Below are 23,350 nucleotides of genomic sequence, written 5' to 3'. Positions count from 1 at the left end.
TCCAGGACGAGGACGGACTGCGAGCTGTTTCTCGCTGTCACGGGAGACGCCTGAGCTGTCACCACGGGGCGTCCCGGGGCGTGGGGGGGGCACGTGCCCACCCTTCCTTGCGAGGAGGAACCTGGGGGAGGCCCACAGGACTCACCCTGTCCTTTGCTTCGCTTCTTCTGAGCCACTTTCCCCCCAAAGTGTGTTTTTTTTGTTTGTTTGTTTTTTTTGTTTTTGTTTTTGTTTTTGTTTTTGTTTTTTCATAGAGAGGAAGGGAGAGGGACAGAGAGTTAGAAACATCGATGAGAGAGAAACACCGATCAGCCGCCTCCTGCACACTCCCCGCAACCAAGGTACATGCCCCTGACCGGAATTGAACCCGGGACCCTTGAGTTCACAGGCCGATGCTCTATCCACTGAGCCAAACCGGTCAGGGCCAAAGTGTGTTTTTCAAAGGGCTTTGTTTTAACCGTCTCGATCCCGTTGATGCCCGGGATGCGAGGCCGGCTGCTGTCTGACCGAAGGTTTGGGTCCAGAGGCCCGAGGGGCGCGCCTTGCAGGCCAGTGGGCAGGACCGTGGCCTCAGTTGTGCGTGGATAACAGTGTTTTTATTCCTGAGCCTAGAAGCCCACCTGGTGCAGAGATGGGCCTGCTGCCTCCTGTAGTCGGCTTTCTCCTGCCCCCGAGTGGGGTTCCCGCCTGCGCCCCCTCCATGCTTCTTAGTCCCAAGTCCGCGTTCATGTCCGCGTTCATGTCCGCATTCGTGTCCACATTTATGTCCGTGTTCATTTCGCGTTCATGTTCGTGTTCATGCCCGCGTTCATGTCCACATTCATTTCGCATTCATGTCTGTGTTCATATCCGCGTTCATGTTCATGTTCATGTCCACATTCATGCCTGTGTTCATGTCCACGTTCATGTCCGTATTCATGTCCACGTTCATGTTCACATTTATGTCCACATTCATGTCCGCATTCGTGTCCACATTTATGTTCATGTTCATGTCCGCGTTCATGTCCATGTTCATGCCCGCATTCATGTCCACGTTCATGCCTGCATTCATGTCCACGTTCATGTCTGCATTCATGTCCATGGTCATGTCCGTGTTTATGCCTGTGTTCATGTCCAAATTCATGCCCATGTTCATGCCCGCATTCGTGCCCATATTCATGTCCGCCTCATGCCCACATTCATGTCCGTGTTCCACAGCCCTCGCGGCAGGATGAGAGTGTGAGTGTGTAGAGAAGAGAAGAACTTGAACCAGGTTTTTGTTGTTATTCCTCACCCGAGGATATTTTTTCTTTGACTTTTTTTAAGAGAGAGTGGAGGGGGTGGAAAACATCGATGTGAGAGAGTCGCATTGATTGGTTGCCTCCCACATGAGCCTGACCTGGGCTGGGGATTGAACCAGCAACTGAGGTACGTGCCCTTGACCGGAATGAGCCTGGTCTCCTTTGGTGTGTTAGCCGCCGCTATATATTTTTATTGATTTAGGCCCCACCCTGGGGATCGAGCCTTCAACCCGAGCATGGGCCCCGACCGGGAGTCGAACTGTGACCTCCTGGTTCCTAGGTCCATGCTCAACCACTGAGCCACCCGGATGGGCTAACCCTATTTCCAAACTGCAATTAGGGATGATGAAAATAGACACGTTTTCCACTTCACCCAAACTCAAACTTTATGTGAATTTGCAGGAAGTAAAAATAGACGAGCAAACAGTACCAAGAAACTGCCCTGGGTCACGGGCCCGGCCATGTGCTCTCCTGCCCCTTCCCACCGAGGGGGAAACTGAGGGCTGCTGATGGGAGTGGCCTCCACGTGGTTTAGGAGCCACAGAGGTGGGGTAGGGTCCCCACGGGAGGGGGCGGGGGCGGGGGGGCTCGCAGTTGCTCACGCCCAGCTCACGATCTGCTGTGGTGCCACCTGGAGATGAGTAGGCAGCCCTCGGGCTTCCCCGGGTGCCAAGTCCCAACAGAAGGAGCTGACAGGCTCCCATCCTCGGTCAGACCTGCACCGCAGGCAGCGCACAAGCCCCAACAGGACCAGTTGCCGGGCCTGCTGTTGGCTCCGCAGCCTGGGCCCGGGCGCAGGGAATGGCGCTCAGGGGCGGATGGGTGTGCCGCCCGCCCGGCCAGGTGTGCGCCTTGGAAACCGGCTCTTCCCTCACCTGACGGGGCTGGGGAAGGCGTGGTTTCGACTGATTCCCACGGGGGATCCCAGGTCTTTCTGAGGCTGTGAATGGCATATTGCAAACTCTTTCTTTGTTTTGTTAATCCTCACCTGAGGACATTTTCCCATTGATTTTTAGAGAGAGTGGAAGGGAGGGGGCGAGACGGAAACATCAGTGTAAGAGAGACACATCAATTGGTTGCCTCCTGCACGTGCCCCGGCCAGGGCTGGGGATCGAGCCTGCAGCTGCGATATGTGCCTTTGACTGGAATCGAACCCGGGACCCTTCAGTCCGCAGGCCCACACTCTATCCACTGAACCCAGCTGATCAGGGCATAAATTAAAAAAATATATATTTTTATTGATTTTTGAGAGGAAGGGAGAGGGAGAGAGGGATAGAAACATCAATGATGAGAGAGCATCATTGACCGGCTGCCTCCTGCACGCCCCCCACTGGAGATGGAGCCCGCAACCCGGGCCTGTGCCCTGACTGGGAGTCGAACTGGGTCATAGGTCGACGCTCAACCACTGAGCCACCCGGCCAGGCTGCACATTCTTTCCGAGCAGTTCGTGGCCGTTTATGAAGGTGTGTGGACGCCCTGTGTTAAAACACAGCCAGGCAGCAGCCGTGTGGCGAGAGAGCGTGGTTCGCGTGGCTGATGTTCCTTGTTAGTGGGAAGAGAATGCCGGTGAGATCCGCACGGCGGTGCCAAGCCTGACTTGTTGTTGCATGAAGCCGCCCGCACAGCCTGCGTCTCCCGCCTCCGCCTCCTCGACGCGCTCATCAGCGAGAGGCCAGAGGCGGATCGCTACGTCCCTGACTCCCTTGGACCAGGGCTTGTCCGGGGGTTCGGGAGGGGGCCGTTGACCGTTGTCCTCCCAGCCATCACACGGGGACCCTGGGCTGGGCCTGGTGTGACCCGAGAGCCACACTCGCGGGTGAGTCAGAGGCCAGGAGCCGGCAACGTGGGGTGAGTCGGGCCGTTCTCACAGTCTGGGCCGTGCCTGCCGGCGACGGGAGGGTCCCAGTGAGGAAGAGGGACGTGGAGAGGGAGGCGACCAGGCGAGGCGGGCGCGGTGATGGCGCCGGTGCCGGGGCCGCCAGGGAAGGGCACTCCCAGTCCTTGGCTCCTCGCTGTCTCCGCGGGAGCCGGCTCCCTGGTCGGGGAAGGAGCGCGTTCTGTGGGAGGATCCCCCGCAGCCGGGACCACAGGTCGCGCGGTCCCGCCAGCACGGCTGTTGGGAGGGATTCCACGGAGGAAGCTTTCGCGATGAGGAAGTGGGCAGCCTGACCGGCGGGCTCAGTGGGACAACGTCCACCTGAGCACCTAAGGGTTTCGGGTTCGATTCCTGGTCAAGGTCACACGTACCCGGGCAGGTGCGGTCCCCGGCCCTGGTTGGGGCTCGTATGGGAGGCGACCAATCGATGTGTCTCTCTCACATCGATGTTTCACACACCCCTTCCCCCTCCCCCCCTCCTTCTCTCTCTTAAAAAAACATCAATGGAAAGAAGTACCCTCGGTGAGGAGTAACAGAGAGAGAGTGTGCGCGAGGCTGGTCCTCACCGCTGTGGCCGGGTGCGCCCGGTGCTGTGTGCAGAGGGCAGGGGGCGGAGGGCGGAGGGCGGGGGAGCTGAGACGTGAGCCCAGACTGAGGCTTAGACCTGGGGTCGGGACGGTCATTCTGGCAGAAGCGGGGGTGGGAGGAGACCCGGGCCCTCGCCCGGTGCCGGTGGCAGTGGGACGGTCCGTTGTATGGAGGAGTCGTGTCAGGCCCTGGAGCCCCTGCAGGGCGGCTGTGCAGGGCTCCCTCGTGTTCATGGCGGTGTAACACGCACAACATCCACGTGGCCATTTGGGCGCGAGCTTTCCACTCGCACTAAGTCCATCGACAGTGTTTTGCGACCGTCTCCACCGTCCATCTTCCCAAATCGAAGCTCTGTGCCCGGGAGACTCGCACCGCGCCTGCCCCTCTTCCCTGGGGCGGCACCCACACCTGCTTTCCTTCCGAGGATATTTTCCCGTTGATTGTAGAGAGCGGGGGAGGGAGAGGGAGACAGAGGGAAACGTCGATGTGAGAGACACATCTGTTGGTTGCCTCCTGGCCATGCCCTGACCAGGGCCCTGGCCGGGGAGGAGCCTGCAGCCGAGGCACATGCCCTTGATCGGAATTGAACCGGGGACCCTTCAGTCTGCAGGCCGATGCTCTATCCACTGAGCCACACCGGCTAGGGCTTAGTTGCCCTTTTGTGACTGGCTTATTTCACTTAGCACAATAGCTTCGCATATATTCTCTACTTTCTTAAAATATATATATACTAGAGGCCTGGTGCACAAAAATTTGTGCACTCGGGGGGAAGGGGAGGGGTCCCTCAGCCTGGCCTGTGCCCTCTCGCAGTCTGGGACCCCTTGGGAGATAACGACCTGCTGGCTTAGGCCTGCTCCCGGGTGGCAGAGGGCAGGCCCAATCCCTAGGTGCAGCCCCTGGTCGGGCTCAGAGCAGGGCCGATTGGGGAGTTGGGGCACCGCCCCCTGTCATGCACAGAGCAGGGTGGATCGGGAGGTTGCGATGCCACCCTCAGTCACGCTCAGGGTAGGGTCGATTGGGGGGTTGGGGTACCGCCCCCTGTCACACTCAAGGCAGGGTCGATGGGGAGGTTGCGGCACCACCCCCTGTCACGCACAGAGCAGGGCCAATCAGGAGGTTGGGGCGCCGCCAGTGTCACACTCAGGGCAGGGCCGATGGGGAGGTTATGGCTCTACCCCGTCACACACAGAGCAGGGCCTGTGGGGGCGGGGGGGTTGGGGCGCCGCACCCTGTCACACACAGAGCAGGGCTGATCAGTGGGTTGGGGCGCCGCCAGTGTCACACTCAGGGCAGGGCCGATGGGGAGGTTATGGCTCTACCCCGTCACACACAGAGCAGGGCCCGTGGGGGGTGGTTGGGGTGCCGCACCCTGTCACACACACAGCCGCAGGGCGATCAGGGGGTTGGGGTGCCTTCCCCTGTCACGAACAGAGCAGGGTGGATAGGGAGGTTGTGGCCCCGCCCCCTGTCACACACAGAGCCGCAGGGCAATCAGGGTTTGGGTGCTGCCCCCTGTCAGGCTGATCCCGGTGCTGGGAGGCATATTACCCTTTTACTATATAGGATAGAGGCCTGGTGCACAGGTGGGGGCCAGCTGGTATGCCCTGAAGGGTGTCCTGGATCAGGGTGGGGGTCCCGCTTGGGTGCCTGGCCAGCCTGGGTGAGGGGATGATGGCTGTTTGCAGCTGGTCACACACCCTTCAGGGTGGGGGTCCCCACTGGGGTGCCTGGCCAGTCTGGGTGAGGGGCTGAGGGCTGTTTTCAGGCTGGTGGGTGACTGAAGCGCCCAACTGCTCCTTTTTTTCTTTTTTTTAATTCTGGGACAGCTTTAGCTCTGATTCCAGCTCTGAGGCCTCTGCTGCTGAAAGCAGGTATCTGGTTTGTTTGGGTTCTATAATCGAAACAATGTATAACTCCAGCTCTGAGATCCCGGCTCGGCTCGCTGAAAGCAGGTTTCTGGGGTTTTGTTTAGCTTCTATATTTGTTACAATGTTTCAAACTGCAGGCTCAGAGGCCGGCAAGGCAGGCGGGGAACGTTAGTTTCCTCCGTCACTGAAGCAAGCAAGCCTCATGTTAGCTTCCAGCTGCCTGGCTGCCGGCCGCCATCTTGGCTGGCAGTTAATTTGCATATTGCCCTGATTAGCCAATGGGAAGGGTAGAGGATGAACGCTAATTACCATGTTTCTCTTTTATTAGATAGGATATATATATGTTTTTATTGATTTCAGAGAGGAAGGGAGGTGGAGAGAGAAACATCAGTGATGAGAGAGAATCACGGATCGGCTGCCTCCTGCGCATCCCCCACTGGGGATGGAGCCCACAACCCGGGCCTGTGCCCCGACCGGGAATCGAACCCTGACCTCCTGGTTCTTATGTCGACGCTCAGCCGCTGAGCCACGCGGCCAGGCTCTGTCCTCTGTGTTAGACGTGCAGTTTTTATTTTATTTATTTTCTTATTTCACCTGCCCCTGGTGGTGGTGTTGGGACGCTCAGCACAGCAAGTACGCGCCCCTGGGCGCCCCGTCCTGGCTGCCCGGCCCTCGGTCCCCGGAGAGGGTGTGCCTTTAAGCAGAGCTGGTCACGCAGGCTCTCCAGCCTCCATCAGCGCAAAAGGGACCCTCCGGGGCTGACCAGGAGGCGGCTTTGTTGCTTCTCAGTTGAGTCTGCCGTGGGAAGGGTGCGAGCGTCGGCCCTAAGGCGTGCCTTTTCGTCCCGGGGGGATTTGTGCACAGGAAGTGTTTTGGGAGTTGTATTTCCCCATTTTACCGTCTGAAAACGGTGACTCCCTGTGGGGAAGTCCTCTGTGACCATCAGGATGAAAAGCATCTATTTCTAAGTTACTAGCACAGCCCGGCCGGCGTGGCTCAGCGGTTAGCGTCGACCCAGGAACCAGGAGGTCCCGGTTCCATTCCCGGTCAGGGCCCAGGCCTGGGCTGTGGGCTCCATCCCCAGTGGGGTGTGTGTGTGTGCAGGAGGCAGTCGATGCATGATTCTCTCTCATCATGGATGTTTCTCTCTCTCTCTCCCTCTCCCTTCCTCTCTGAAATCAAGAAAAATATTTTAAAAATAAGAAATAACCCTCCTCAATCCAGGGGTGACGGAGAGTTAAAGTTAAAAAAAACAAAAACCGCATAAACCGCCTAAAGCAAGCACGTCAGACCCAAAGGCTCCCACAGGCCGGATAAACGAGGTTGAAGGTCATGTGGCCACCAAGAAAGAACAGCTTCAGTTTTCATAGAAACGTAGGTTTAGTTCGATAGAGACATTTCCTGTTGCGCACACCAAACAAGTCCGTGCAGGACCAATGATGTGGCCATCGCTGTTTTTAGAATATTCGCCGCTGGTGTTAGTGGGAATGGTGCGCCCGCGCGTAAGGCGCGTAAGGGAGAGGAGTGCAGCGCGATTCTGGTCACCAGTCCTCTGCGCGCGTGGTGGCTCGTTGTTAATAATTATGTGTAACAGGATGTTGTAAAAATTAAGTTACGAAATTTTTATGAAAACGTCTCTTCCGAACCGTTACGCTGGCTGGGCCGCAGAAATTCTCGTGGGCCCCGTGCGGCCCGCGGGCCGCGAGTTTGACACGCTTGGCCTAAAGCCTGCAGCGGCCGGCCTGGTGCATGCAGTGAGGCCTCTTGAACGTGTTTGGGACGAGTGTCCGCCTCTAGATCGTGGTTTTACGGGAACGTGACTGCCCGTGCGCACGCTGACCTCCCCCACGTGGAAATGGTTCCGTTCCCGGGTGTGGGCAGGGTTTGCTTAGTGACTGAACGAGGCCCCACCTGGTCGCCGCTCTTCCCCGAGTGACAGCGCGAAATGCAGCTTAAACAGAGGCAGGTCGCCTGCGTCGGCGCCCGTGGCATCCGGTTTCAGAATCTCCCTGTTTTTCCCTTCACCCGCCACGCGCTCTTGGCGTGGAGAGTTTCGTCCATTCCTCGTGGCGCCGAGCTCACTGGGCGCTGGGCCTCGGCCTCGCACTTACACCGTGAAAACAAATACCTCTTTATTGATCTCAGCGAGGAGGGGAGAGGGAGAGAGAGAAGCATCAGTGATGAAAGAGAATCATGGATCGGCTGCCACTTGCATGCCCCCCACTGGGGATCGAGCCCACAACCCGGGCAGGAATCGAACCCAGGACCCTTCAGTCCCCAGGCGACGCTCTGCCCACTGAGCCACACTGGCCGGGGCTGAAGGAATTCTTTGAGACGAACGCGACGTCAGGACTTTATTTACTGTCATGGAAACCCCAGTGGAGCCCGGGCGCAGATGGCAGGCTGCTCCCGGGAGGGGGGTCGGAGCCGAGAACCAGGGAACAGGTGGCGGGAGCTGGCACCCTGGCCGCGCGCTGTCCCACGCCCCCGGCCTGTGGGAGCCAGGCGGCCGGCCAGCAGGCAGCGGGTATTTCCATCCTGGCGCTCGCTGGGCGTAGCACACACGCCGGCCCGGCCCTCCCCTTCTCGGATCCGCACGGAATGGAGAACCAGGCGAAACAGCCCTCCCCGCTCCGGCCACTGCGCCCTTCCCTGCCTTCCCGTGCCCCCGCGCCCATCCCCCCGCTTCTGTGCCCCCCCCGTGCCCATCCCCCCGCTTCTGTGCCCCCCTGCGCCCATCCTCCCGCTTCTGTGCCCCCCGCTTCTGTGCCCCCCCGTGCCCATCCCCCCGCTTCTGTGCCCCCCCCGCGCCCATCCTCCCGCTTCTGTGCCCCCCGCTTCTGTGCCCCCCCGCGCCCATCCTCCCGCTTCTGTGCCCCCTGCGCCCATGCCCCCGCGCCCATCCCCCCGTTTCTGTGCCCCCCATGCCCATGCCCCCCGCTTCTGTGCCCCCCGTGCCCATGCCCCCTGCACCTGTGCCCCCTGCGTCCATGCCCCCCACATCCATGTGCCCCTCACCCATGCCCCTGCGCCTGTGCCCACCTGCCCGCTCCCGGGAAGCCCAGCAGTTTGGAGACACACTTACAAGGCGCTGGTTTCACTGGGGGGATCTGGAACCACGGGGAAGTGACGTGACTGTCCCAGCTAACGATGACCCTGCTCAGGGAGGGATACGCTCCTGCCCCGCCTGTGCACGTGTGTGTGCATGTGTGTGTGTGTGGTGTACACGCGCGCACACACACACACACACGCGCGCGCACACACACACGTACGCACACACACTCTTTGGCTCGGCGCAGGACAGTGCACGCTCCCCCTCCTGAAGCAGCATTCGGCCCCGAGCCCACTCGCCCCGCCTGCTCCCTCTCGAGGGGGTGCAGGGACGGGGCACCTGTGCGTGGGGGGCGGGGGGGGGCTGTGGTGACTTCTGAGCCTCCCGGGGCTTTGGTTCCAGGGCAACGTGTCGCCCCAGCTCGTGGGTGGGCGAGGGGGGGCTCGCCGCCCCTGTGTGCCGCACGCCCAGGCGCAGGCGGAGGAGGCGGACAATGGAGCTTTCAAGCCCAGCTGCATGGGAATCGAGGGCTCACCACCCCCCCTGCCCGCCCCCCACTCCCAACCCCCTCCCCCTGCGACCGCCTGCTGCGCTGGAAGCCTTGGCTCTGGGCTGGGTCGGGGGAGGGCGGTGACTTCAGACCCACGGCCGGGGCAGACGTGTTGCCACAGGGACGCTGAAGTGCCCAGGACCCTCACTCGCGCACGCGTGTGGTGCGTGTGGTGTGTGTGTGTGTGTGGGGGGAGCGGGGAGGGGGTTCTGGGAGGGGGCTGGTGTGTTTGTGTTTTACAATCTGCAGATAGGTTTTGTACTGTTTTCTTTTTTATTTATTCATTTCATAGAGGAAGGGAGAGGGAGAGAGAAACATCAGTGATGAGAGAATCATTGGCTGCCTCCTCCTCGCCCCCTACTCGGGGGGTGGGGTGGTCAAGCCCGCAACCCAGGCCTGTGCCCCGACCAGGAATCAAACCGTGACCTCCTGGTTCCCAGGTCGATGCTCAGCCACGGAGCCACGCCGGCCGGCTCTACTGCTGTCCACGTGGAAGCAGGAGCCACAGCGCCCGCTGCCCGGGCGACCAGGAGCATCGCCTGGTCTAGAGATACCTGCCAGGGTGACATCGTGGACGTCGGCCACTGTCCTCCGTGACCCCTGTGTGTTGGAGCCTGGGCTCCCAGGACCCCCCACGTCAGCCTTGGTTCTGAGCTCAGACTAGTGGCCCCTGGGCTGCTCGCACGTCAGGCACCTGCCTGGGGGGTTCTGTCGTGAGATCCTGTGGGGACACATTCGCTCTCTGTCCCTTCGGGTGACGTTGGCGCCGTGGCTGGAGAAAGCGCCCTGGGTGCGCGGAGGTGCTGCGCGCTGTGTGCCCAGCTGCTCAGATGCGCGCTCAGGCGATGCTGTGAGATGGGCATTAGATGAGATCAGCACGGCGTCAGGAGACACTGAGGAGCCAGCCTGTCCTGTGCTGTGTGGCTGGGCCTCCAGCCCTGAGCCTCAGAGGGGAGGCAGCCTCCTGGGAGGAGGGAGTCCGCCTCCTGACGCCTTTGGACTCAAGACCGCAGCTTTAGCTCTGGCCTGGGGGGTAGAGGGGCGTCTCCAGCCCGTTCGCCCTGCAGAGTGGACTTCTCAGCCCCTTCAGTCACTTGAGGCAGTTCCTTAAATTATCCATCCACCCACCCACCCATCACCTATTTATCCATCCACCCATCCACCCACCCATCCTCACCCATCCATCCACTCATTTATCCATCTACGCACCCATCCCTCACCTTTCCATCCTTCCATCCATCCACCCATCCCTCACCTATTCATCCATCCACCCAGCCACCCATCCACCCACTCATCCATCCACCTATCCCTCACCTATTCTTTTTATTTTTAAATAGATTTTTATTGATTTCAGAGAGGAAGGGAGAGGGAGAGATAGAAACATCATCATGAGAGGGAATCATTGATTGGCTGCCTCCCACACATTGGACCAAGCCTGCAACCCAGGCATGTGCCCTTGACCGGAATCGAACCTGGGACCCTTCGGTTCGCAAGCCAACAATCTATCCACTGAGCCAAACCGGCTAGGGCATATCCCTCACCTATTCATCCATCCACCCACCCACCCATCCATCCACTCATTTATCCATCTACGCACCCATACCTCACCTGTCCACCCTTCCTTCCTTCCTCCCTTCCTTCCATCCATCCATCCACTCATTTATCCATCGACCCACCTGTCCCTCATCTCTCCATCCATCCATCCGCCCACACACCCACCCCCCTCCTGTTGGTTCTGTTTCTCTGGAGAACCCTAATGCAGGGGGCACCTGCCAAGAGCCTTACGCTAAACATAGAAAGCCACGGTCCGTCTCGCAGGGAACTCGTGGCCCTGCCAGAGAGAAGATGGACTGAGACAGGTTCTCAAATAATTGATGACGGTGGTACTCGGAGAGGAGAAGTGACGAAGAAGATCTTGGAAGAGTAGAGGTTTCAGAGCTTCCAGTGAAACTGTCATAAAAGGGCATTCACCTCTAGCCGCTGCGCTGGCGTTTTATGCCGGGGGCGGGGATATGGGGATCTCGTCCCAGAAAAGACACAGGTTAAATGCTTTACCCCGGCACCACGCCGCCCGCTTCCCTGCTCTCCCTCACGCCCCGGACTCCGCGTGACGTGGATCCCTCAGGAGGTGCTCCCTGGCTCCCCCGGCCTCTGCGGGGCCCACAGGGTGTGGGCCCATCAGTCAGCGGGCGGGGTGGGGCGGGGTGGACGGCGGCATCTCCACGGACGTTGTATGTGTTTTGCGCGTGCGTCAGCGTGGCTGGCGGGGGTGTGCCCGGAGAGGTGGGCAGCAGAGGAATGTCGCCGGGGGGTGGGAGGCGAGGGGACCTGGTTCGAGGGGACAGGTTCGGTGAGAAGACGCTTCAGGGATGTTGAAGGAAGGCAGGGAAGGACAGCTGGAGGGAGAGAGGCCACATGCGTGAGGCTGGAGCGAACACCAGGGGGCGTCTCCCATGCGTTGCCCCCGCGTCCCGCACCTGCGGGCGGGTCACCTGGTTTGCAGATGGAGGAAGTGGCACCAGGACCCCCCGACTGGCTCAGGTCACACGGACGTGCCGTGCTCCTTGGGGAGGAGGCCCCGTGTGGGGCCCTAAGGAGTGTCCCATTCGGCCCTGCTGGCCCGGTTCGCCCGGCTCAGGGGCTGAGTGACCTATGAACCAGGAGGTCCCGGTTCGGTTCCCAGTCAGGGCACAGGCCCGGGTTGTGGGCTCGATCCCCAGTGTGGGGCGTGCAGGAGGCAGCCGATCAGTGATTCTCTCATCATTGATGTTTCTCTCTCTCCCTTCCTCTCTGACATCAATAAAAATATATCCCTGAGCAGTGGGGTCCCCTGAACTGGGGGTGCCGCCTTGCTCTCCTGAGGACGTGGAGGCTTTGAGCTGCTGTGTGGTGGTGGCCTGGCCAGGCTGAGGTGGGACAGTTGAGACGTCCAGCGGGGAATCTGAGGTATCCGTCAGTAAACAGCTCACAACACAGACAGCCACAGACTTGGGGGTAGTTTTCTTTTTGCCAGGATTACAGATGCCCCCAATTTTCTCTTCCCTTCCCTTCCCTTCCCTTCCCCACCCGCCCCCTCCCTCCCATGTCGATGCCCTTTTTCTGCTGCTGGCACCTGCAGCCCCCCCCCCCCCCCGTAGCGGTCTCCTGGGGGACGGGGTGGAAGGTGCAGGTCAGGGAGGAGGCGGGCAGGTGCCGCAGGGGTTTGTCCGGTGGCTGCGTGGGGGGAGGAGCTCCTGTGAGAGCCGATGCCTTTCCTTACTGCCCTTAGTTCCAGCCCGGCTCTGTGCCCGACAGCGGCCTCTGTGTCCGACAGCGGCCTCTGTGTCGCTCGGTGCGCAATCCGACGGCTGAGGGCGAGGGCGGGGGCGTTCAGACGCCCACTGCTTTCGATCTGTGTTTGCACTTGTGTGTGTTCCTGTTCGGTTCAGATAAGCGAGGCACATTGCCAACCCTCACAGAACGTGAAGTGTGCATGGCTGTGTGCACACTAGCGCATGTGTGTGACGTGTGCGTTGGCCAAGTGATGAGCGATTTGCTGAATGTAGTGCCTGTAGACCCGGGGGACCAGCGCGGGCAGGAGGCCCTGTGAGCTCTGGAGCGGGCGCGGCGCCCGCGGGCTGCGTGTGTGGTCTCCCGGAGGCGACTTGGCAGCGAGCGCCAAGCCCCCTGAGCGCGTAGCTGCCGCAGGAGGGACAGGTTTGCCGCGATGGTGTGTGTCAGGGTCTCTGCCCGGAACTCGGCGGGTCCCTGCTCCAGAGGCGCCCGGGGCTCGGGCGGCGTTCTGTCGAAAGAGGCCGCCGGTCCTCCGCTGACCGCTGACCGCTGACCGGGGAGGGCGCTGCAGGCGGTTCCTCCTGGGCGGCCGGGCTCCGTCTCCCGACAGGCTGTTCCGGGCGGATGGACGTCAGTCATCCAGCCAGAGAGATCGTGCCCGGCCTTTTTTCTTTTCTTTCTTTCTTTTTTTTACTATATTTTTGTTGATTTCAGAGAGGGAGGGAGAGGGAGAGGGAAACACCATGTGAGAGCGATGTTCTCTGGCCTCCGCCATCTCACACGCGCCTCCCGCCCGCACAGGCGCCCGTGGCAGGAGCCGGAGCCGGAGCCGCCAGGGAGCAACCGGCGGGTCCCGGGGCCGTGACGCTGGGACGGACCTTCAGGCTCCGAGTCGCGGCCCCACAGAGCCGGTCCCGGCGCCCGGCCCCGTGGCCTCTCCCCACGCTGTGGCCTCTCCTCAGCGGCAGGTCGTGGGCAGTCCCGCCTCCTGTGACGGGCGTGGCTGCCACACCGGCTCCTGGGGCTCCGGCCTCCCCCAGGGCTGCACCCGCACCTGCTCCCGCTCGCGTGGGACGCAGCTCGGGCCTGGGAACCAGCCGCCCGTCCCGTGTCTCTTGCCTCCTGGTGAGGAGCAGGGGCCCAGGGCTCCGGCCTCTGCGTGGCGGAGGGGTCCCCCCCGGCTCTGCGGTGGGACCCCAGGTGAGCGGCAGGCGGTGGTGGGTGTAGATGGCGGCGGAGACGGAGGCCGTGGTTCCCGCCGGGTCTCGGGCCGCGGGGAGGGTCCTGGCAGCAGCGGCTGTGAGTCTGAGGGTCCCTCGCGGGCGCCCTCCTCTGGGCTGCACAGGCTGGGCCTTCAGCACAGGGTTCCAGGCGGAGCCCGAGGGGGCGGGCGCCGCGAGGCACAGCCGAGCTCCCTCCGTGGAGACAGCTGAGCGCCCTGCCCGCCTTCCCCTTTGACCGGACCTGGGACGGAGCCGGGAGCCGGGACGGGGCCTGGGACGGGGCCTGGGACGGGGCCTGGGATGGAGCCGGGACGGGGCCTGGGATGGAGCCTGGGATGGAGCTGGGACGGGGCCTGGGACGGAGCCTGGGATGGAGCCTGGGACGGGGCCTGGGACGGGGCCTGGGACGGGGCCTGGGATGGAGCCTGGGATGGAGCCTGGGACGGAGCCGGGACGGGCCCTGGGACGGGGCTGGGGACGGGGCGGGTCTCCGCCGGGAGAGCTGGGCTCCCTTTGGGGACCGTGTGGCTGGAGTAAGTGACCGAGTTGAACCCTCTTCTAAGCGGAGGCCCTGGTGGCCAGGGCTCAGCGGGCAGTTTGAGGGCGTGCGGCTGCCGTCTCCCAGGAGGCACGGTCCGTCCCCGCCTGTGCTCGCCCGGCTCCTTGCTGACCCTCAGGGGACACCTGTCCTCAGGGGCACGGTCTCGGGAGCCCCTGCAGGGAACTGGGGAGGGACGCAGCTCGCGTGAGGGTCACCTGCCTCGGCTCCTCCCTCTCGCGGGGGACCATGTCCCCTCTCTCTCCCCGTGACCTGGGCCTGCTTGTCTGACGGGACTGGGGCCCGACCTGGAGAATTCAGGAGCCGCACGGAGCTGGCCGGTCGCGGTCACTGTTGGAAGGTGGGGGCTCTCAGGTGCTCGGGGTTCATGCTGCTGAGCGTGTTGGGGAATCGGGGGACCCCGAGTTCGCTCGAGAAAAGCCGCTGAAGCCACTCAGCGAGCGGGGCTCCGTTGGCCCTGGGAGGGCCCGGCTGGGCCGGGCTGGGGGGGGTTAATGCCGCCGCACGACAGCCCTTCGTGGGGAGGGTGTGGCCGGGTCGTACGCCTGGGCTGCTGCCGGCGACCAAGGGCAGTTATGAGGCCCTGAACGCAGAGATCGGGGGAGCAGCTGAGTGTCTGGCCTGGAACCCGTCCGCTGTGGGTCTGGGTCTCCCTGCGCCCGGCTATGCGTTACTTCCCTCCCGCGGAACCTGTTGGACCGGTGCCGGTGCCGGCAGAGCCGCTGTGCTGGGAGGAGGTGATGGCTCAGTAGGAAGGCGACTTGGGGCTGAAGTGGGTCCTCTGGCCGCCTCCTCCCAGTCCCGCTGCATTTGGTCGACGACTGGGAAGGCCATGGCTGCGGGCGGGGCCGTGGGGTAGGATGTGGGGACGCCTAGGGCCTGGTGGCTGGAGGGGGGGCGTTATCTGCTCTGAAATCGGGGCTGCCGCACCCTGTCCTCCACGCCTCACGCCTCGTGGAGGAGGAGTTTGGAGCCTCCGTCATAGCTTATCCATCTGAGGGATGGTCTCAGTGAGATCCAGTCATGCCCTGAGCCCGTGGTCCAGGCCCTCAGCTGGGAGGACAGGGGGCTCCTCACGGGGTGGGGGGGGCGGGAAGGGGAGGCCCTGCTCTCTGTGCTGGAGTCCTGGCCGCAGCCTCGGTCTTTGTCTGGCAGCCAGGCTCCCTGCTGGTGACCTGCCCTGTGTCAGATGCTGTGTCAGATGGGGCGTGGCCGCTGGTCAGCAGGCCAAGTAGCTGTGCTGGGGCCGTGAGCCAGAGGCCGCCCCGGGCCCCCCGACCCTCCCCGACCCCACCCTCGGTTCCCGGGAGGGCTCCTCCCGGCAGCATCGCGTCGGCAGGGCCTGAGGCTGCAGCGGCCACGGGGTCTGTCCCGCTCGGGCCTCCGCACGGGGCTTCCTGGGGAACTGCCGGCTGCTGCGCCTGAGGGTGAGCGTCGTTCCCTCCTCTTCCTCTCCTCGCCTCCTCACCTGTGGGCGCCTTTCCCGGGAGGGTCTCCTCATTCCAGGTCCGAGGACGGATCTTTCCAAGTCGCTCCCTGGACTCCTATTGGATAAAGTGAGGGTTAAAGAAAGGCAAAGACGACGACTGAGGAATTTTCACCTTAATTTCTGAGCCATGTAAAAACCCAGTGCCCCAGACCATCCGTCCATCCGTCTGTCTGTCTGTCTATCTATCTATCTATCTATCTATTTATCTATCATCTATCTATTCATCCATCCACCCATCCATCCGTCCGTCCGTCCATCCAGCTACCTGTCTGTCCATCCATCCATCCGTCCGTCCATCCAGCTACCTGTCTGTCCATCCATCCATCCGTCCGTCCATCCAGCTACCTGTCTGTCCATCCATCCATCTGTCCGTCCACCCCATCCTCATCTTTGGAGGGAGATGACGCTAACACGAAGCCCTTTGGGCGTTGGCTGCGCCTGAAAGAAATCTCAGGGCTCTGCCTCGGTGCGGGCTTGGCCCCGTCGCCCACCCGGGCTCAGGAGAGGAGCCTCTTTAACTCACTAACTGCCGAGCCTTCGAGGCGCTGAGTGAGGATGGCCGTGTCCCGTCCACTGTCCCGGGGCGTCCGCAGTGTCCGGGTCCTCTGACCTGTCCCACAGCCCCCTTTGCCGGTCGGGTTAAGGCGCGAACCGTGACCTCCTGGCTCTTAGGTGGACGCTCAGCCCCTGAGCCACGCCGGCCGGGCTGGTGTTCCTTTTTAAGGAGCCCCAGGACCGTGGCCCTTCCCCTGCGCGCTCCGCGTGGTGTACAAACATGAAATTTCCAGGAAACAGCGGCCACCTCTGGCCACACACTCACCTGTGAGCATTTGCCGAGCAGGGACCGTGGCGCCGGCTGAGTGAGTCCTGCCCCAGGCTCTCATCCGATGCCCCGTGGTGTGGGGACCGTGGTGCCCGCGGTGTGGGGACCATGGTGCCCGCGGTGAGGGGACCGTGGTGCCTGCGGTGTGGGGACCGTGGTGCCCGTGGTGTGGGGACCGTGGTGCTGTGGGGGGAGGGGACCGTGTGATGCTGTGGGGGGAGGTGGCCTGAGATCAGCGTGACCTGGGGCGTGGCCGACACTGCGCAGAGCCCCCGGCGTGGGCTGGACACTGAGCGGGTCCTGGCTGCCTCCCGCTGGATGGAACTCCCGGCGCCCCGGGTCCTGGTGGTTCTCCAGTCGCCAGGACACAGCCCCCAGCAGGAGTCACCGCCGGCACAGAGCAGCCGGCCGGCCGACAGGACAGAGGGCGCCGGGGTCAGCGCCACAGCCAGGTCCCGGGAGAAGCATTCCCACCAAAATCAGAAAACATCCCACCAGATAGACGCAGCTCAGCCCCTGCGGCACACAGGCCCCCGGGCCTCCTGGGGAGCGGTCTCCGCCGAGAGGAGACGTGGGGAGAGCCTCATCCGCAGGTTCTTGGTGTAAAAGCGCATCCCCCGCCTCCTGGCTCCGCTGGTTGGAGCATCGTCCTCCACAGCGAAAGGTTGCGGGTTCGACTCCGGGCAGGTGACATCCCTGGTGTGGGGCTCATCCCTGGTCGGGGCGGGCGCGGGAGGCAACAGATCGATGTCCCTCTCTCTCTCTCTCTCCGATGGCCACGTCCTCGGGTGAGGATTAACGTGCAGCACCGGCCTCCGTTGTGCAGGGGAAGGCAGGCCGCGCCGTGTGCTGGCGAGAGCCGCCATGCGGGTCGCTGGCCGCTGGCACCGCAGGCATTGGTGCCGGTCCCGACGGCCGGTTAGCTTCCACCGGCTCCTGGGCAGCCCCGAGCCGTTCGGAATGGGGAGACTCTGCAGAGAGCAGCATGCGGGTGGGGCACAGTGGGGGGTCGTGGGAAGGCGCGTATTTCGGGGTAATCATGGGTGTGCTGAGAAGTCACGCTCCGCCCTGCACGCGTGAGTCACCAGTCACCGTTAAACAGCACGTTTCCGAGACGAGGAAGGACGTGACCGCGCTCACTGTCCTGTTCCCCGCGGGCGCGTGTGTGTGCTTCCTGCCTCGGTGCCACCTCCTCAGAGCAGGCCGCTCCCCCCGTCCCTGCGCCACGGGCCCCCAGAGGCCTGGCTGGTGGCAGGCGGCGGGCGCAGCCCCCCGGGACCCCACATCTCTGTCTCCTAGTGTTTGCAGTCTGTCCTGCGAGGGCGGCTGTAAGGAAAGGACCATTGGCCCGGCCGCGGGCTCCGTGGCTGAGTGTCCACCTGGGAACCAAGAGGTCAGGGCTGGATTCCCGGTCAGAGCACAGGCCCGGGTTGTGGGTTCGATCCCCAGGGTGGGGCGTGCAGGAGGCGGCCGATCAGTGATTCCCTCTCATCATTGATGTTTCTCTCTCTCTCTCTCTCTCTCTCTCTCTCTCTCTCTCCCTCCCTCCCCCTTCCTCTCTGAGATCAATAACAAATACAGTTTTTAAAAAAAGAACCATTAAAACTGCTGTGGTGGTGCTGCCCTGGCCATGCATTTTCTGGGTTAAGGGACAGTCTGGCTGTTTCGCCCGAGTTCTTCGCGGGGCACCTGCCGCTGGGTTTCCTCTGCGTTGGTGTCGGGCGGTGTGAGGACACGTCCCCGGGGAACCCCGTCACGTGCCTCTGGGTGTTTTCGTCAGCATCAGCTGCAAACACAGCTCCGCTCCAGAGTCGCCCGGACCCCTCCTCCCTTGTCACTTGTCTGTCTGTCGAGACCGTGTGCCGGTTAGGAGGGGACGCGGGCATCAGGCCATCGGACATCCGTTCATCCGATCCCTTAGTCCGGGGTGGGACCTTTTCTGGCCCAGGGCCCTGGGATGTTTCTAACAGCCCCCGCGGGCCACACAACGTCACCCCCTTAGACACGAGCCTGCTCTGTGTGTCCCAGGGCCCATGAACTCCCCCTAAGGCCTGGGCAGGGCTAGGCCACAGCTTTCTTGGGCCCTGTGCGGCCCGGGGGCCGGACGCTCCCCACCCTGCCAACCCACAGGAAGAGGTGGAAGTGACACAGTAGCTCTGCCGTAGGGCTGCTTATCACTGTCCGTGTGACATGCGCGCGTGTGTGCGCTTATCTGATGGTGCGTGTCCTTCGTTCCTGTGCTCGGGGTTGTGTTGTGGATCAGGGGGTGGGTTTCAGCCGAGACGGGCGCTGGCGGGCGATGAACTGCCGCCGGCTGCGCTGTGACCCTCTCTCTCCTGTCCTGTCCTCCCAGGTGTTGGCGGGACCTGGGAGACGCCGATGAGACCGCCATGGCCTTCCCGAGGGGCCGGTGCTGAAGACGCCCCCGCCTGGTCGCCGTTCGAGCCGACGCCACGGCCAGCGCCAGGACCTAAATGCCCCAGTGCTCTCGGGGCACACGGGGCCGGGAGCCGCTGTCGCCGGGGCAGGTGAGCCCGGGCCCCGGGTGGATGCCCGGGACGCGTGGGAGCGCGGGGCCGGCCACGCGTTGATGTGGTGGGAATCGCTGTGTTGGGTGTGGCTCGTGGGGAAAGGATTTGGAATCATTTCTTTGGGTTAAGGCTGCACCCCTTTAACCATGGAAACGCGAGAGCATTAAAACTCGGAAGAAGAAAACCGAAAAGCAGGTCGGGACGAATTGTCCCCCGGGACTCGCACCCGGGATCTTGTAGGTTCATCCCCGGCTTCCCCGTCGTTCTGTGGGATCACGTCCGAGAGGGCGGACTGGCTCAAAACCTCACCTCCAAACAGCGCTGCCGGTTTGGGGGACCTTTAACGCAGAGTCACTAGGTCAGAGCAGCAATCCTTCCAAATCGGAGATCGTCTCCTGTTTGCTCGTTGCAGGACCCTCCCTTCGCCCCTCGGCGGGCGCTGGCTCTCCATGGGTGTGAGGAGGGAGCAGAGCCCTCAGGGTCCGGGTCCTTAATCTTAGCGCCCCGCCCCCCCCCCCCCCCCATCCCGGGCTCAGCCTCCAGCGGGAAAACAGGCTCCAACCAAGGCCTCCCACTGGAAGCTCATTTTACGCCTGCAATCTGTTGTCTTGTGATGTTCGCTGCGGATTTAGCTCCGAAATGAATACATTGCATTCTCTCTCCTGCCGTCTGCGAGGTCTGTTCGCAAGTCAGAGGAGGGTACTCATTAGGTTTATTTTAATACGTTTTTAAATACCTCAGGGGTGTGAAGCGTTTTATTATTAATAATTACAATTTACAGACATCGTTCCGGCCTCGTGCTTGGCTTTCACGGTGCCCTGAGCAGCCACCGGGAAGCTTGCTCCCCAGTCCACTTCTGACGGGAGAGGACGTGAAGGGGGTCGTCGTGGGCCCACCGATGGGCTTGAATGTTTTATACAATATTCATATTTTCTAAATATGTTTTTATTGATTTTTAGAGTGAGAGGAAGGGAGAGGGAGAGAGAGAAATATCAGTGAGATTGATCGGCTGCCTCCTGCACGTCCCCCATTGGGGATCCAACCCACAACCCGGGCCTGGGCCCTGACCGGGAATTGAACCGTGACTCCTGGTTCCTGGGTTGATGCTCAACCACTGAGCCACGCCGGCCGGGCTCGAACATTTTATATTTTTGAGTTGTCCTTGTTGTAAGTCCACCTGAGCGATGAGCGTCCCCCCTGAGCATAGCTGTGTGAAACCTGGTTTATTTAGACGATCGGTACAATGCGGCCGGGCATGGTTCCTGCCCGGGGGGCGGGTTATAATGAAATGGGAAGGGGTGTATGCAGGGGAAGACAGGTGCGTCAGTGCACATGTGGCCACGCCAGGCACGACGTGGAGGCCAAGCAAGTGCCCCTGGAACGTGGAGAGGGGCGGAAGCCAGCGAGGTGGCGGTGCCTTTATCCCGGGACCTTCCCAGACCGCCCGGTGGAGGTCAGGTCGGGGACTTCCTCACTCTCCCTAGTGACCCCAAACCCACGTGGACATGTTGCCTTTGTGTATTTTTCCGTAAAGTGAATGATAGGGTTAGTGTAGAAACTTCAGAAAATACAAAAAAAAATATATATATAATTGTGGAAATTAGTCTCAATCACTTTATCCAGAATACTTTTAAAATTTTTATGCACGAGGATCATGTGTGTGTGTGTGTGCGCATGCATGCGTGTGTGGGTACTATGAAATACTATTGTTAACGTAAAAAAACCATTGAAACCTGTAAAGAATTTTTGTGAGTTTATTTGAGCCAAACTGTCGACATACGCCGGGAAGCAGAACCTCAATGAATTGAGATAGTGCTCCGGAGAATGGCGGGTTACATCCGTATTTAAACATGAAATTCATTGGTGACACATTTAAGGAGGTGGGATCAAGCGAAGTGGGGAAACCTCTGTGATAGGATAAAAAGTGAAATGATGGACACATGCTTAGGTGGGTGCAGGAACAATGAACATGACAAATGAAAGATCTGCAGCATCTGTCCTGGGCCCAGCACACCTGGCCCTGCCCCAGGGGCTCCAGATACAGGGAAATCACAAGTTACCCAGACATTTCAAGGGTATGTTATCATAGATGCAAAAAGACAGATGGGCTCAGTTACAGTAAAGGTTGACCTTATCAGTGAAGATATCGGCTTAGGACGTAACTGCCCACCATAACTGCTTTTAGTTAAGGTTTAATTTCAGGCCATCCTTTGTGGTGACTTTAGGTCTCCGAGTCTGCAAGACCGCCATGCAGGCCTCTCCTGAGCTTGTCAGGTCAGCGTGTGGCCCCTTTTGTCCACACTACGAACGTTCTTACAGAAAATGTTAACCTGCTCAAAGCCAGGGCCTTGGTCTGCCCCTGATGGGTAAGGGTTCGCTTCCTGAGCAGAGGTTCCACCTGACAGCGCAGCTGTCTCTGCGCATCTGCCCGCGGGCTGGGCTTTGCTGGCGCGAGGCTCCGAGTTCCGGTGGGGCAGCGCTGCGTGCCTGCGGGGCCCGCCGAGCGAGGGAGACGCGGAAACCATCCCGCTGCCATCTGAGCCTCCGCAGCCCGGGAGGGATGATTATTTCGTTTCCCTTGAGTTGCTTTCCGCCCTCTTCCCTCAGAACAGTCGTAGTTTCTCCTTGTTCTCGCTGCTCCGAGGCCTTGGCCGTGGCGGCTTTCTATGAACCAGGCCGAGTGCTCGCGCATCCTGAGAACGGGGCGCAGCGGGCGGCCAAGGGCGCAGCTTGCACGTCACCTTGTGCGTCCTGTCTCTCTGCCCGTGTCGCATAATCGATGCTCATAATGGTCGTGCAGAGGAATGGCAAGCCGCTAGGCTTTTCATTTATGTCCAGAGTGTTTACCGTTCCTCGGGGAACATGGTTATAATAAAACAGCTGCTTTAAAAGCCTTTGTTGGATAATTCCAACTTCTGGGCCACCTATTGATTGCCTTTCCCCTTGAGAGCTGGTTAGATTTGGGGGGGCGGGTCGCAGTAACTTTATTGTAACAGAGACCAGGCCGCAGTAAGTCTACACGAGTCGAGTAGATGGTGGTGATCTTTCCAAAGGGTGAGTGAAGCCCGAACCCAGCTGGAAGCCCGCGAGGGTTAAAGCCCAAACCTGAATGTCCCCCTGCCTGCCCCCCCCCCCCCCAACTTGGGACGGGCAACGAGGGGCTGCATAACAACACAGGTTTTCCTTGGTTCTTCAGAACGTGTCATGGACTTTTTGTTTTGTTTGTTTTTTTAATGTATTTTTATTGATTTCTGAGAGGCAGAGAGAGGGAGAGAGAGAGAAACATCAATGATGAGAGAGAATCATGGATCGGCTGCCTCCTGCACGCTCCACTGGGGATCGAGCCTGTGCCCTGACGGGGAATTACACCGTGACCTCCTGGTTCACAGGTCGAAACTCAACCACTGAGCCCTGCTGGCTGGGCTAAGATTTCTGTTTTTGAAATAAAAATAAATAAGGGTTAAGTAGGAGCGAGCAGGGAGACGCTAGGGAGCTGGACGTAGCTGCGCGTTCCGCGTTTGCTCCTGAAAAGGGTGGGAATTTCCAGTCCACGTCGCCTGGGTCGCCTGGGGCAGGGCTGGCCCACGAGGGGGAGATGTGTGTGCGGTGGGTGAGCAGACTGCACTTAGAGATCCCAGTCCCACTGACCCAGGGGGCTGCAGGGCTCCCCGACCTCTCAGGGATGGAACTTTCCTGGCGTCCGGCTTCCCGCTGCCTCTCCGAGGCCGTCCCGAGGATTCCGGTGCAGGATGTGGGAGCTGCCTGTCCCCCTCCGAGCTCCAGGTCGGAGGCTGAAGCTGTCCTTCCTACCTTGGCGGGCCTCTGGCTCCGGAAAGTGCTGTTAGAGCAGCGTCAGGGCCCGCAGGGAGCCCGCAGGCTGCGAGGCCGCGCCGCCTCCCGGACCCTCTCTGAGGCTTTTCACGTGGTGAGGTTTCCTTGGCAGCGACAAGCCTGAGCAGAAATGTGCTGCTGCGGAGGGGCCGGTCGGGCTGTTTGCAGGGTCCTGATTACGGCGGAGGAGGGCCCGGGCGTGGAGGGGCGGCTCGGCCGCTGTGGCCATAATTCTTCCCCCTTTCACACTGAAATCCGGGCAGGGCTCCCGGTGGCACTGCTGGTTCCCAGCTGCACGGAGCTTTTTGTTCTTATTTATTGGAAAACACGTGGATTGTGGACGCGTCCAGGTGTTTAACGAATTCTTTAGAAAGTCAGGGATTCCAGGAAGTTGGTCCTGGCCTTCA

General features: G+C 61.1%; 1 protein-coding gene across 13 annotated transcripts in view; it reads left to right on the top strand.

The window, feature by feature from the left end:
• The window catches only part of TIAM1 (TIAM Rac1 associated GEF 1), a 167,911-nt gene that overhangs the window by 72,077 nt on the left and 72,484 nt on the right, over window positions 1-23,350 (top strand). For 9 of the 13 annotated variants that reach the window (XM_059686301.1, XM_059686299.1, XM_059686294.1 and 6 more), the window contains one exon: window positions 18,935-19,109. The exons of the other annotated variants lie outside the window; for them this stretch is intronic. In XM_059686301.1, coding sequence (XP_059542284.1) covers window positions 19,056-19,109 — 54 coding nt within the window. In that variant the 5' untranslated portion in view covers window positions 18,935-19,055. The remainder of the gene's footprint in view (window positions 1-18,934; window positions 19,110-23,350) is intronic. 13 annotated transcript variants of the gene reach the window in all.

The sequence above is a fragment of the Myotis daubentonii genome, chromosome 3, assembly GCF_963259705.1.
Source record: "Myotis daubentonii chromosome 3, mMyoDau2.1, whole genome shotgun sequence".
Lineage (NCBI taxonomy): Eukaryota > Metazoa > Chordata > Mammalia > Chiroptera > Vespertilionidae > Myotis > Myotis daubentonii.
This window is presented reverse-complemented; position numbering and strand designations above follow the sequence as displayed.